General features: G+C 39.5%; 1 protein-coding gene across 1 annotated transcript in view; it reads right to left on the bottom strand.

Moving 5' to 3' along the window:
- COL25A1 (collagen type XXV alpha 1 chain) overlaps nucleotides 1–14,517 on the bottom strand; it is a 313,462-nt gene that overhangs the window by 65,819 nt on the left and 233,126 nt on the right. Inside the window, exons 13-14 of the mRNA XM_069855550.1 lie at nucleotides 11,558–11,584; nucleotides 8,771–8,815 (exon numbers count right to left, since the gene is read on the bottom strand). Of these exons, the coding sequence (XP_069711651.1) occupies nucleotides 8,771–8,815; nucleotides 11,558–11,584 (72 nt within the window). The remainder of the gene's footprint in view (nucleotides 1–8,770; nucleotides 8,816–11,557; nucleotides 11,585–14,517) is intronic.

Here is a 14,517-nt window from a genome sequence, read left to right as displayed (position 1 = left end):
TAATACTACTGACAGCAAAGGTATTAGTCTGCAGGAACAGTTGTCTTCTGCATGTCATCTAGCTTTCAACCTAAGGCAGCATACTTGTTTTCTTTTTTTTTTCTTCCACAGGATCACAGAAGGGTTGATGTTGGAAGGCATCTCTAGAGATGATCTGGTACAACTCTCCCTGCTCAAGCGGGGTCACCAAGAGCTGCAGGCCCAGGACCATATCCAGACAACTTTTAAGTATTTCCAATGATGGAAACTCTGTGGTCTCCCTGGGCAACCTGTGCCAGTGTTGAGTCACCTTCGCAGTAAAAAAGAGTGTTTCCTGATGTTCAGGGGGAACCTCCTGTGTTTCAGTTTGCGCCCATTACTTCTGGTCCTGTCACTGGGCACCACAGAAAAGTACTTAGCCCATCCTCTTTACACCTTCACAGAATCACAGAATAACCAGGTTGGAAGAGACCCACCGGATCACCGAGTCCAACCGTTCCTACCAAACACTAAACCATATCCCTCAGCACCTCATCCACCCGTGCCTTAAACACCTCCAGGGAAGGTGACTCAACCACCTCCCTGGGCAGCCTGTTCCAGTGCCCAATGACCCTTTCTGTAAAGAATTTTTTCCTAATGTCCAGCCTAAACCTCCCCTGGCGGAGCTTGAGGCCATTCCCTCTTGTCCTGTCCCCTGTCACTTGGGAGAAGAGGCCAGCACCCTCCTCTCTACAACGTCCTTTCAGGTAGTTGTAGAGAGCAATGAGGTCACCCCTCAGCCTCCTCTTCTCCAGGCTAAACAACCCCAGCTCTCTCAGCCGCTCCTCATAAGGCCTGTTCTCCAGCCCTTTCACCAGCTTTGTTGCTCTTCTCTGGACTCTCTCCAGAGCCTCAACATCCTTCTTGTGGTGAGGGGCCCAGAACTGAACACAGGATTCGAGGAGCGGTCTCACCAGTGCCGAGTACAGAGGGAGGATAACCTCCCTGGACCTGCTGGTCACGCCGTTTCTGATACAAGCCAAGATGCCATTGGCCTTCTTGGCCACCTGGGCACACTGCTGGCTCATATTCAGTCAGCTGTCAACCAACACCCCCAGGTCCCTCTCCTCCAGGCAGCTTTCTAGACAGACTTCTCCCAGTCTGTAGCACTGCATAGGGTTGTTGTGCCCCAAGTGCAGGACCCGGCATTTGGCCTTGTTAAACCTCATGCCATTGGTCTCAGCCCAGCGGTCCAGCCTGTTCAGATCCCTTTGCAGAGCCTCCCGACCCTCCAGCAGATCGACACTTCCACCCAGCTTAGTGTCGTCCGCAAACTTGCTAAGGGTGCACTCGATGCCTTCATCCAGATCATTGATGAAGACATTGAACAGGGCTGGACCCAGCACTGAGCCCTGGGGAACCCCACTTGTCACTGGCCTCCAGCTGGATTTCACACCATTTCCCACCACTCTCTGGGCCCGGCCATCCAACCAGTTTTCCACCCAGGAGAGTGTGCGCCTGTCCAGCCCAGAGGCTGACAGTTTCCGAAACAGAATGCGGGGAGAAACTGTGTCAAAGGCTTTGCTGAAGTCCACGAAGACCACATCCACAGCCTTTCCCTCATCCAGTAGCCGGGTCACTTTGTCATAGAAGGCGATCAGGTTAGTCTGGCAAGACCTGCCTTTTGTGAACCCATGTTGACTGGGCCTGATCACCCGGTTCTCTTGCATGTGCTTCATGATCGCACTCAAGATCACCTGTTCCATGACTTTCCCTGGCACTGAGGTCAGACGGACAGGCCTGTAGTTTCCTGGGTCCTCCCTGCAGCCCTTTTTGTAGATGGGCACAACATCAGCCAGCCTCCAGTCCAGTGGGAACTGGACTCTTCTGTGTTTGGCCACATTGATGAAATTACCCCCTATCCTTCTCTTCTCTAGGCTAAAAAGTCTCAGCTTTTCCTAATAGAAATGCTCCAGACCCTTTCTTGACTTCGAGGCTCTTCACTGAACTGCCTGCAGTGTGTCTATGTCTTGTACTGAGGAGCCTACATCTGGACACGGTACTCCAAGTGTGGCCTCACTGTGTTTTTTTTCCCATTTAATCAGTAACTGTGTCTATAGTACATGCCTTTCTGCAGACATGAACTCCTGAGAAATCATCACTCAGGGACAAAGGGACTGGAATCACTAGAACACAGCATGTTCTAAAACCTTCTAGTGTCTATGTAAAGCACAACCTATTAAATCAATTAAAATTATAATGACAGCTACACTGCACCCTCACACAAACAAAAGACACAAAGCCCAGAGAAATTTTGTGAAGCCACCTTCAGAGCATTTCCTTGGCACTTTTCCCTGAAAAAGACTGTGGGAAAGATGCTGTTGGGGAGGTGTGAAACTTCTCAGTTTTTAGTTTAAAGGAATTGTTGCTAGCCCTTTCTGCCCTTCTCCTGCATCTTACTCTCAGCTAGACTACTCCACAGAAGCCATGCTGTGCAACGAACATCACGTGGGACAAACACTATACACCACAACAAAAATACACTCTCCCTACTGGCACTGAGATGGGCTATGATTTCCATATACTGCCTCAGCAACGTGGGGCTTCACTGACACTGAGATTGACAGATAAATAATCTAGAGGGATGCAGTACTACCAGCACCATCTTATCTTCATATACTGTCTAACAAGGTTTTGTTGTACTCATAAAAGCAGTAACAAAACTACCAGATGCACAAATGTCATGCCACAAACCAGTAAATCTACAAATGCTGAACTTGAAATTCTCTTTAGGTAGCCTTTAACTACTGTCTCATATAAAGTTGTTTTCTCTTGCCTTTGAATAATTGCACCAACCCCCAAAAGAAGGATTCTGTTTTCATTACATGGCCCAATACAAAAATACACTAGAAAATGCTAGAAAAATTCCCTTTTCCCAAATTTTATGTAAGACTTATGTATAGAATGTAATTCTCTAGCATCCTGTCTACAGCAGAAAAAGATACTGCCGCTAGAAGCTTTGTAAGCACTGAAGTCCCCCGTTATTCACCACCAGCCTCCAAATTTGTTCAGATCCAGTTTGCTGACTTCACAAATGGTCTCAGAATGCTAGAAATAAAAATTTGCAACAAACGTATAAAAAAAATGCTCCTTTGGTTGCCCAATATTAAGCAGCTTAACCCAGCTGGAGTGTAAATGTTCCAGTAACTTATTTGATAACCACTTACACAGAAGAATGCTGCAGACAGTGGGATTTTTTTGCTGCTGTTTATACGCTACAGAGAAATTGCAGGGCCCCCATCAATGGGATAGTGATGGCACATTTTCAAACAGACATGTTGCAGTGTTCTGATTGCTGTCAGTAACAGAAAAGTCTTTAATATGTTACAGCAGCTAACCTGTGGATGGAGAGATGCCGTTATCACCAGTTAAGTTCCATACATTAACACCAAATGCCCTGATGAGAGTACAGACACTTTGTTTCCTCAAAAGTAGCAGCACTCTAAGAAATGAACTTACTTGTACTATTGCAATGAATGAGAAAGGAGACTGTTCCATCAGCAAGCTGCAATGTCAAGGCATGAATGAATGAGTTCTGTAGAAGATCACCATTAGCTGTTCAAAACCTCTTGATGTTTTCCAGAACTGGCTTAATAAAATTCTCTGAGATTCAGAAATGTTTGGATTTCTCTTCCAGTTAATATCAATTACCAGGGCAAACAAAACACTAACATGCCAAGAATACACTCAACCTAGCATCCTAGCATTCAATTGAGAAGTTTCAGATAATTCGAAGAATAACCAGAACAATGTTCTTTGGAGAACACACCAGAATATCTTGGTTCAAGTCCTGGCACTCTTGAGCCTGCATTAACTGTATGACTGTATTAACATTGGCAGAATGTTTCTGTCTTTCCTGTATTTGTGCAAAGAATGTCCTTTAGCACTCTGCCCAATAAAGAGATGTAGTAATTTCCTCAGATGTTCTCAAGGTAGGGGCAGTCTTAATGCACACACTGAAGTGAACCTGAATTTGATGAGCACTCAAATGTGTAGAGCACTGCTTGGGCTCTGACGTTAATATGAGAAAAATCTGTCAATATGAACTCATAAAACCTACTTCAGAACAAATATGAAAATGTACCACCCACAGAGTCCATATCAAAAGAGTAAAGGCAGTTGAAAGCATGCTTCTTACTGGAGTGCTCTGTGCCCTGGAGGCATATACCTTCACATCCAGAATTAATTAGCTAAAAATAACGTGGCTGGAAGCCCCAGATTTTCTTGCTTGTAACAGAAAAACTGTTGCTGTTCTGAAATAGGTTTGGTTTTGGTGAGCTGCATAATTCTGTCTACACCAGCTGCTTGATATCCACGTCGCCCTGAGAAGAAAGGCTGTCAGTATTGCTATGTTTTTCAGTCACTAGAATGTAATCAATTGTAAGGATAAGGAAATACAAGAGGCCCCAAAACTAATCCAGTCTAATTTTACTCTAAAATACATAAATGAGGGCAGAAGGGGAAAAAGTGGTTTTTCAGATATGTTACTGTGATTTCCATTTCAAACCAGGGTTGAATTACCTCCTTTCAACTTACTTTCAGCCCCCTCAAAAGTAACTTAAAATTGTTTGTTTAAGGACTGGAAATCTCTCCTGGCCCACTCACCAGCTGAAATTACGTGGAAAGACTCTTCAACAAGACTCAGCTGGTCTGCAAACCTGTCTGAGAATTTGTGAACTACATTTAATGGTGTTTCCTTGCTTTATACTTCTTTATTTGAAAAAATGTTACTACACTCACACGCTTCCTCATTTCTATAAAGAAATGTAATACTACTTCCAAAATGTATTATCTACATAGTACAGTACACACTGATGGGGAAATGCATGTAAATTAGAGTAATAAGAAGCATGAAGAAAGCGATAAGAAACATGCACATCCAGAGTCTTAAGTCTACTGATAAGAAGGGAAATTCTTCTGGGGTTACCAAATAGCTGCTGTGAAACTACTGAAACAATTTGAAATGAAGGGATCTATCCTGACCACACATTCTGTTCTCAATACACGCTTAAAAAGCCTCAAACTCTAAGAAAAAGTTCTCCATGGAAGTATAGAATGAGGGGTTTGTGTACTCCAGACAAACTCCTATTTAAAACAGAAGCAGTTAGTTCCACACAGTCTAGAAACTAGATTCCTTTGGGTCAAATGCAATCCTTACTGAAGGAACCTCCCCTTTTCTCCTTCTGTTGCTGCAGTCACTGGGAGTCCTTATCAAATCAGTACCACATAACAAATATCAGAATGTGCATTCTATAGTTGCATAGCTGAACTTTCCAAGAACCCCTTTGTAAAAATTTCAACACAACTAATGTAGCGATAAGATATCCCTAGGTCACTGAAATCTCGTATCTCCATGCAGGTATAATCCTGTTCTGTACTTTTTGAGTACCCAAGGACCTCTTGCCAGGGATCAAGAAAGGGAAGGTTATCTCCCATAGCATCTTTCTAGGTAGCAACCTGCTACAGGTGGATTGAATAACGCTTGGCAAAGTAAATGGAGCTCTCAGGAAGGCTCTCCTTGATACATCAGAATGTATCTGTCCATGCCAGGGACAATACTCTCTCTAGCTCCAGGTATTATTAGGCTGCTCCTTTCCAGTCACTGTTCTTCACAAGGTAAGTGGAGTGTGGAGATAATTTTCCAAACATAGGAACAAGGAATGTAGACGCCCTTACAAGACTACCTGTAATCTTCCATTGGATTTGGTCTAAAAGAAAAGAATTTGTGAAGTTTCTTTTGGCAACGATTTTGCTACGACTCTTAATGCAAGAAAAATCTACTAGTTAACAGTCCTACAAAAACATGTGGATTGTGTAAAATTACACTTACTAGAGATTGTCTATGAGAAGGGGTTCATATGTTAAGGGATTAGAAAACTCTTGTAAGTGCACTCAGAATTTATGATCTCATTCCCAGACCTATTGGTCAGACTTGCCAATTGTCTCCTATAATCCACTATTTCAATTAAAGGAGAGGTGAAAGGAAAGGAAAAGGAAAACAACAGACACATATGAGACGGACATGACCTAACTCTGTACTATTCAGCTGGTTAAGGAGAGAGCAAAGCTAAATTCACTGCTGACATTCACTGACTGAAAGATATTTCATTGTCCAGAAGGCATTCACACTCACTTAACATTAAGCATGTGCTTAACACTCACTGCCTTTTAAACTAAGAAAAAATATTAACTTGGAACTTAGCGCACTGCACATGCTGCTGTTTCACAGAGCTAGCTCACTGATTAAAAGGCTACCAAGACAGTAAAGCTTTTGTAAAGCCTTTTAACTACGTAACTTCTCAAAAGGGGACGACTTGCATCACACATTCAAGTTGAGTTCAACTATTCTGTAAATGAACATGAATCTGTATGAGTAAAGCCAGGAGTGCCAGCAGCCAGCTTACAGTACAGCTCTTAAAATTACAGTACAACTCTTAAAATTACTACTTTTGTCTTCATTCAACAATATCTTCTGTGTCACACTGCACTGAGAATCTGCTTTTTCATAAAATCTGGAAGAATGGATCTTTTGGTCACAAAATATAAGCATGGGAATCCTAGGCTGCATCATACTTTCTAATTTTAGATAAATGCTGCTTCAGTTTAATTTTATTTCTACCACTATTTCCAAGCTAGCAGAATTTGTTATCTACTTATTAAAAGAGATATCACCATTCAACTTTGATCTGCTTAGTATTATATGAAAATAATACATTTTTGCACTTAAGGAAGTGCTTGCTAATCAATAACAACCAACACTTGTGAAAACAAATGAAAGAATGTGACTACATTTCATTTTTATCACTATGGTTTTCGTTCTGGTATCCAAATTTTAGTTTAGTAATTAACTTATTTCTTTCATAAAGGTCAAAAGTAAAATAGTCCAGCCACACTAAAAATATGCTGACATCTTTATTGAAGTGGTAATAACTTCAGAATGTCTTCAAAGTTTTAGATGCCATAAATATTGAAATAAATCAAATAAACATAAAACCATAAATTGGAAATATTAGAATCAGTTTTTAAAGCACAATTTAAAGTTGATAAACAGCATTTGAAAATGTGTTTGCATTTTCCTTTAATCAAAGGCATTAACATATTTCTTTTCTTTCCCATGAAACATGACTGCAGGTAAGTTTATATGGTATTCTAAAATTAGACATACAACAACCTTGCCAACACAGCTTAAAAAATATTTCACATCTCCTGAAATGACACTTTAATAATCAGATAAGTTTTGCATATGTAACACATCTCACTTATCTAATCAACATCAGTTTTTTGTGCTCATCTGAATGAAGACTTCTGGCTAATCTCTGTGCGATGATATAAAGCTGTTGGATGAAATGTGAATCATCAGTTCTGTTCTATTCAATGTGGTTTGCAAGTTCACCCTGTCCAGTTTTCTTACAGCTTCCTGCACATCCAAAGAAAGTCATGCCACAAAGTATGTCTTCACTAGCTTATCACTCACAATTTGGTCACAAAAAATACTTGACTTATGTACAGTAGCAGCATCTCTGTTGGCAAGTACTGTCTACCATTCAAGTTGCAATTGAATGAAGCTATAAAATATGAAGGAAAAAATGTCAGGTGCAAATTTGTTTCATATTATTTTCTTACAACTTATTTTGTGCTATACATAGCTAATTACAAATATATTTATTTTTTCTCCTCAGTAGTCATAATAGTCAGAATATTTTAAAAATAGGTTCCTAATGTTATCAGTGTCAGTAAAGTGCAATAACTGATTAGCACATGATTTCTTATAACCACTGTCAAATCATAGGTCTAATATTGAACATTATGATATTAGAAACAACATAGTAATTAAAAGTAAATTATTTGAAGCATCTTAGTGCTTTTATTCTTAGAGATTTTGAAGAGGGAGGCAGAAAAAGGGATTACACAATATCATCCTTATACATTACCATCTATTATTGCTTACGTGTGGTCAACAACCTGTATCATCCATTTTCCTTTTGGTATTCCCTGCAAATGCTTTTGAAGTTCATTAAAACTGTCAGTATTTTTGAGAACAGCACATGGATAACACTGTTTACAGTCAGGAAGTGATATTATTTAAACTTCACCACTGAGATTTGCCAACAAACTTTAGCACTGCTCTGAAACAGCTCTGCTGCTTTACTGCAGTCTCCCCTTATGGAGGGCTGTTCTGAGCTATGATTTAACTTGGTGATGGCACTGAGAGATGATGTGGCTTGCCTGAGTTAGCATTTCCTCCTGGTTTGATTTATTTCTCTGCATTTTCCTCCCCAACTTCAATTTCACATTATTCTCCACCGGTGCTTCCTGTCTCTTTTTATTCTCTTTCTATAGGTTGCGTTAACAATGTATTTGCGCTGTATAAATACCCAATATCAATGTAAGTGCTTGCATAATGGGACTGAGTTAACAAAAAGTAAAAAAAAAATCTGCAGAAAAACTTGGTTTGTAAATATACTGTCTAAAGTTGCACACCACTAATACACGTTTCTCTCTGAGGCCTATTAGTCAACACCAAATCTGAACACCAAACATTCAGCTTAATTAATTACAATCACTGCCTGTTCTAGCAAAACTACAAAAAATTACTTCAGAGTATAAACCAGATTGTATAGTCTTTTCCATGAAGCCAATTTGATACCATAACTTTGGATGTAAAGTTGCACATTGGTCATGCGAAGAAACCATAAGTAGCTTTAATCAGTTACATAAATAATGGCAGTGCCGACATAGTCAGTGAACTCACCACTTGTCCATCTCTCCCTGGAACACCAGGCACTCCGATAGAACCCTGGTGGGAAACAGATGCCATTATGTAGCAAATTAAACATGTCATGAAACTTTTCATCTCTTAACACAGTACTTTGACATGATGGTGAATCCTTCCTTATTGTAACTGCAATAAATTTTCCAAAACTTAATTTTTATCCAAACTTTCTCTTCTCATTTGAGATTTTAAACTAATTAGACATATTCTCATGTTGTACATTTTATTGACTATCCCACTGCATGGCATCTTTCAGAAACAAGCTTCAAGCTGATGGTTGCTTTGTAATGTTGTGGATGCTTCACAAGAAATATAAGAATTAAAATGCAATTCCATTTAACGTTCCTGATAAATTTTGAGACTGATCCTACACAACCAAACATAACATCTGAAAAGAAAAATTAATGCTTACAGAGTGGTGCTTCAACCTCAGGAACTGGTAGTGCCAATCTGTCTTGGGGCTTTTAAGAGACAATCTGCAACAACTCAGCCTGACAGTGCAAATTACAGATACCCTTTTAAATTGCATCAGTATTTCTGCAATCAACATTTAAAAGCCAAGACAGGCCAAACACAAGGAACAGACAAAGAAGTAAAGTATAATATTAGTGTTCACTTGTAACATCAGAGAGATCTTTTTACAAAGCTCTTACACTATAAATTTCTGTATAATGGACAGTTTTTTGAAGGAACTTGTGTGATTTGAACTTGGTACAGATGTTCAGTAAAAACCCGAGGCATGAAGGAAGCAAGAAAACTGCATGGGCTTACACTGTGCTCTCTTTTATATAATAATGGTGCTGCTTAGCAAGGAAACTGAAAGCATTTTTTTTAATTTTTCATTTATAAACATGTTAACAGGATGCAAAAATAACATAGCTATTTGGAAGGCTGGCACCCTAAAAAGAGCCCAGGGAACTGAGAAAGCCAGAGGCTTTGTCAACAGTGACACGTACACTTTCCCAGGACCCTTAAAATAAATAAGCACCCTGTAAATCCCTTCATGTCCTGCTTTCGCCCCATCCCAAAAATCAGTGCATGACATTTCCCCTCTATTCATATTGGTTAGAGGTTTAACCAGAAATGGTTTAGTCAAAGGGTGCCAACACCCAAAGGGAATGCATCCAAAATGGGCTCATATGTTTGTCAATGAATAGAGTTGAGAAATCCTGTAAAACCAGAAAAGGAAGCAACTCATGAGGCTCTCAAAAAACTTCCAACACCAGAATGCCCAGGAGGCTCCAGCTCATTGCAGAGCTGCGAATCAGTAAGAAATAATACGTTAGCATCCCAGCAAGTCTCCATAACCCAGAGCGCTCTGCCCTTTCTCCCAAAGCTTCTACTTTGGCATTCCTATGGTCTCTTTTTGCTGGATGCATTGCCATGACTGCTAGCCACTGCAAGGGAGGTCCTAGTGAATGTCTGGACGTCTGAATAATTTTTCCAGAAAAGTAGAAGACAAAGCTCTGGAGGGCATTAAACCATCAGCCTCAATAAACTATCCTATTTTTAACAGTTTCATCACTCAGTGACTGCCTTCTGTAGCTGCTGATTTTCTTACGAGACACAGGATGTTAGAAAGTGTAAATAAGGCTGATTCTAGCATGCCAAGTATAAGTTTATCAGATATTCAAAAGCTCATCAGCACATGAGTTTTGCTGATGTTGCACATGTGAAATACACCTGCCTCCCTGAGTCTTAGTGTGTAATTTTATACTTGCAACTTAGACACCAGTACAGTATTAAAACATCGCATTCCTGCATTGCCAAACATGAGAGGTAGTCCTCTCCTTCAGCCTATAAATTCTGTATAGCTCACAGCTGACAAAATTCCACCGATTTATAAGTGCTGGGATTACATTTTTATCTATCAGGAGGTTTTTGTTTCTTTTGTTCAAAAAGTTCTGTTTGAACAGATGCAAGCAAACCTTCACCTTAAAGAATATTATCTCAGAATTAAAACAAAGATGGCATCCTCACATACGTTGGTATTACTTATTTCTTTCCTCTTTCTTTTTTACTTTATACAAATTCAGCCTGTTTTAGTAAATAACATCCATACAACTTTTTAATCTTTTGAAATAAACTAGAAAATTACTTTCTTTGGTGATATGTGGGTAAGATGTTGGAAAAGTGCCACTTAATAAGTTCTATTCCTGGTATATCTAATACTGTTTTAATGGTGCAATTCCATAAATCCTAAGCTTACTCCACTGAATTGAGGCAATAGCTTTAATGAGCATAAACAACGCTGAAAGCATTCCCAGGAAGTCAGGTTTCAGGTTACTGAAGGAACAGGAAGACATCAGCAGACCACCTGAACACCGCCAACCAAGAGCCATTTATCAACAACACCTATGTCCTTTGTTTCTGCTGGTCAATTTTTTAGTCATATGGCACTGATCTACTTGAGTAAGGACATGCATTTAATCAGAAACTCTATCTCCCCACCTTTCACAAGGTTTTAACTTTGGTTTCCTAGTCACACCAGTGCATGAATAAGAAAATTATAGTGACCTTTTCACCTGAAAGTTAAGCAGACAGATTGAAAACAGTCTGCTCTGCATTGCTTGAACTTCCTATGATGGGGGAAATGAGAAATCTGATGTCTTACATGATATGGCTGCATTTTTCAAAAACAAAATTCAGAGCCTAAACTAACTGACTCATTGTGATGTACAGTAGCTAATTCCATTCACCTTTCCTGCTTGCAATTTGGCATGAGGAGGAATAATCCCTTTCACAGTATTGTTGTTTATACCATACCTTTTGTCCTGGAGGCCCCTGAGGTCCCTGCAAAGGGAAAACAATTCAATTAACACCATAACTCTAGGCACCTTAAACTGAAATGACCAATTAAAACTGTCTTATTGTGGAAGCATTTTGATATTGGACTGAAACCAGCTATGTTTTATACATCAAGACAAAATAAAATTCTGTCCTTAAAATGCACAATGGATCTTTTCTCTTCTCTTTTGGAACTGATCTAAATACTAACTGGAAGACTCAAATTTTCCACTCTTCTATCTTTTCTCTTCCAACTCATCTGTTTCTCCTAATACTGACAAAACTGTCAGCGTTCAGATGACTGTGGTTTTCCTCTTTCTGATATCAGTTAAAAGCCAATTGTGTGTCCACAGTAATATATCTGCTTGGCAGCATAAAAACAAGGCTTATGCAAACAAGTATTTTTAAGACAGTGAGAAGTGTAAGTCTCAAAACCTCATCCTCTAGGTATCACCATACATGACTAGATTTCACCCAACACATCACCTGTGCCATTATTTGCAAGTTAAGAGGAAAATCATTAACTTCAGAAATCATTAATAATGCTCTTGTCAAGTATAGAATCACCATTTTTTTCTGGATGACCCAAGAAGGCAGGAAGAGATATCTCAATTCAGGAAAGCCTAACTGCTTAATGTCATACAGGAGTCAAGGTCTTATTGATATTAACAGGACCCATTTCTCATCCAGTGCCTCTAAAGTACCAGGTTTTTTATGACCATAGTGGAGAGGGGAGACAGCAAGGAAAATAGATCAACTGACCAGGTCTGACATTTTGGCAGTCTGTTTTGGTAAGAGCTAGACCATAACCACCTAAATTCTTACACACTCTTTTCCCCACTTTCTTACTGTGGATGCCGGTGCTGTACCAAGCAAAGTGAATTCTTTGTCCATGAGGTGCAAAACAGAAAGCCCAAACTGGAGAACTGAAATCTTTCTGATGTGTGAAAGAATAAAAGAACGACTGATATCAGAACTGTAGTTATTCATAAATTTATCTGAACAAAAGGACTGCTGCTTTGAAATGCATGGCCAATTTTATTTTTAAGGTAGCGTGAAGTTAGGCAGAATCCTTCCTTGTTGGTAGATACAGGGTTTGTTTGAATATTGCTCTTATGCAGCTTTAACTTATGAACATGGAAAAGCTCCACTGGTGGTAATTCTGGTACTGGGTCCACTGATGTGGATAAAAACCTTGGAGTTTTAAATGTGGATTCATATATCTAAGGATGCAAAAGGCTTACATAGATCAGTGCTGTTTCTTGAAACTTTTGCCTGATTGTCTTGGCAGAACTATGGTCTTGTAAGCATCTCCTTTTGACTGTAGGAAAAGATTTTGTTAATGGAAAGCCACCTCTGAAGTGCAGGTTGAGAAGTTTACTCTCTTGTTTTAAAAAGGAAGTAGAAGTATCCAAGTACTCAACACTGGTGATGATCATAGCAGGGAGCAGAGAGTTCATGTGTTTTTTCAGACTGGATACCCAGCCCCGCCTACAGCATTTAAAAAAAAAAATGCTGTTTAAATCAGGTCTTCTTTTCATCAAGTGCATGAATTCTAACCCTAAGATTTGCTAGAGGCAGTAAGTGCAACAATATTGCTAGATAGCAGTAATACTGAATGTGGCAATTGAAGAACCGCCTATTTCTTAAGCATTGCTTGCAAAGTCTCCAAGAAAGAGTGATCAGCAATCAAAATTTCTATGCAGGTCTTGAGACAGGAGCAGGAGGCAAGAAATAGGTGTAAGTTTCCAATCAATGCCTTAGGTTTTCTGGTTTGCTTTTTTCTTTCATTTTCTTCAGCTGTTCTGTGTTCCATATAAGCTTCAGCGGTATACTGGCCCTGCCAGTTGCTTCAGTATCAGCAAAGGAATATTTTACAAACACAGACCCAGCTACACTTCACTTTGGATAGCTCTTCTGCCACTGGATCCAGGTAGCCCAGTGCAGATTGCTGCTACCACTACTCCCCACCTCATTCCCCTCAAGCCCAAAGCCTCTGGTCTGCAGTGACCAGGCATATACAAACCATGCCATAGTCTTCATTAGCTGGAGGCTTGATCTACTGCCACAGATAATAATTGTCACTCAGCCTCTGTCACTACCATCAATGGGAACAAGAAGGAGGTAAAACAAAAGCCTTTAAGCTTAAGCTTAAGACAAGAGCTACAGAATCCTTTTACCTCCTGCCTATATATATACACATATATGATATCTATAACTGATCAACAAATCACTCTATAGTAATCTATGCAGATGATGCTGATAGTAACTATTTGCCTTTTGTCTGTATCATTGGAACTGCCAGAGTTTTCATTTAGGGATACTCAGGATCAGCTCCTAAAACATTGGTGGCTATTTTTAAAAAGCTCATTTTATAAACTGTATCTAGGCTTCAAATATTCAAATGAAATTTAATGAAATTGGTTTGGATGAAGTGACTACTTAGTATTTTGAAAATTATGCTACTTTCTTTAAATTGACACATATTAACAGAGAAACTTCATCTGAGAAGATATCATTTTCAGATTTCAGATATCATTAACACTTCAGAAGAACACTCTGCCATCATGTGCCATTCAGCAAACTAGCTAGGCAGCAATGACAAGCTATTGCAGGACTTCACTGAATTACGTTCTCATTCAAATAGCTCCTCAGTAGTAAGGTGAAAAAAGAAAATGCTCTGCTCAAAAAAAATTCAGCTGCTAACTGTGTTTCTCTGGAGATGGAGAATTATTTGATAGTTCCTTAAGCATTTGGAAAAGTGGGTAATTAAGGATAAAGTCTTCTATCAACTGTGCTTTTAAAAGGTAAAATACTCCCACTATGAATGCCATTCTTCAAGCAATTTAACAAGCTGCAAAATAAGAAATAATTCTGCCCTGTAAAGGTTAAAGTTGCAGTGTTGAAGCACAGTAATTCAAGGCATGATACATTAGCCA

Source organism: Phaenicophaeus curvirostris, chromosome 4 (assembly GCF_032191515.1).
Source record: "Phaenicophaeus curvirostris isolate KB17595 chromosome 4, BPBGC_Pcur_1.0, whole genome shotgun sequence".
NCBI lineage: Eukaryota > Metazoa > Chordata > Aves > Cuculiformes > Cuculidae > Phaenicophaeus > Phaenicophaeus curvirostris.
The sequence above is the reverse complement of the archived record's forward strand: the minus strand, read 5'-3'. Positions and strand labels throughout refer to the sequence as shown.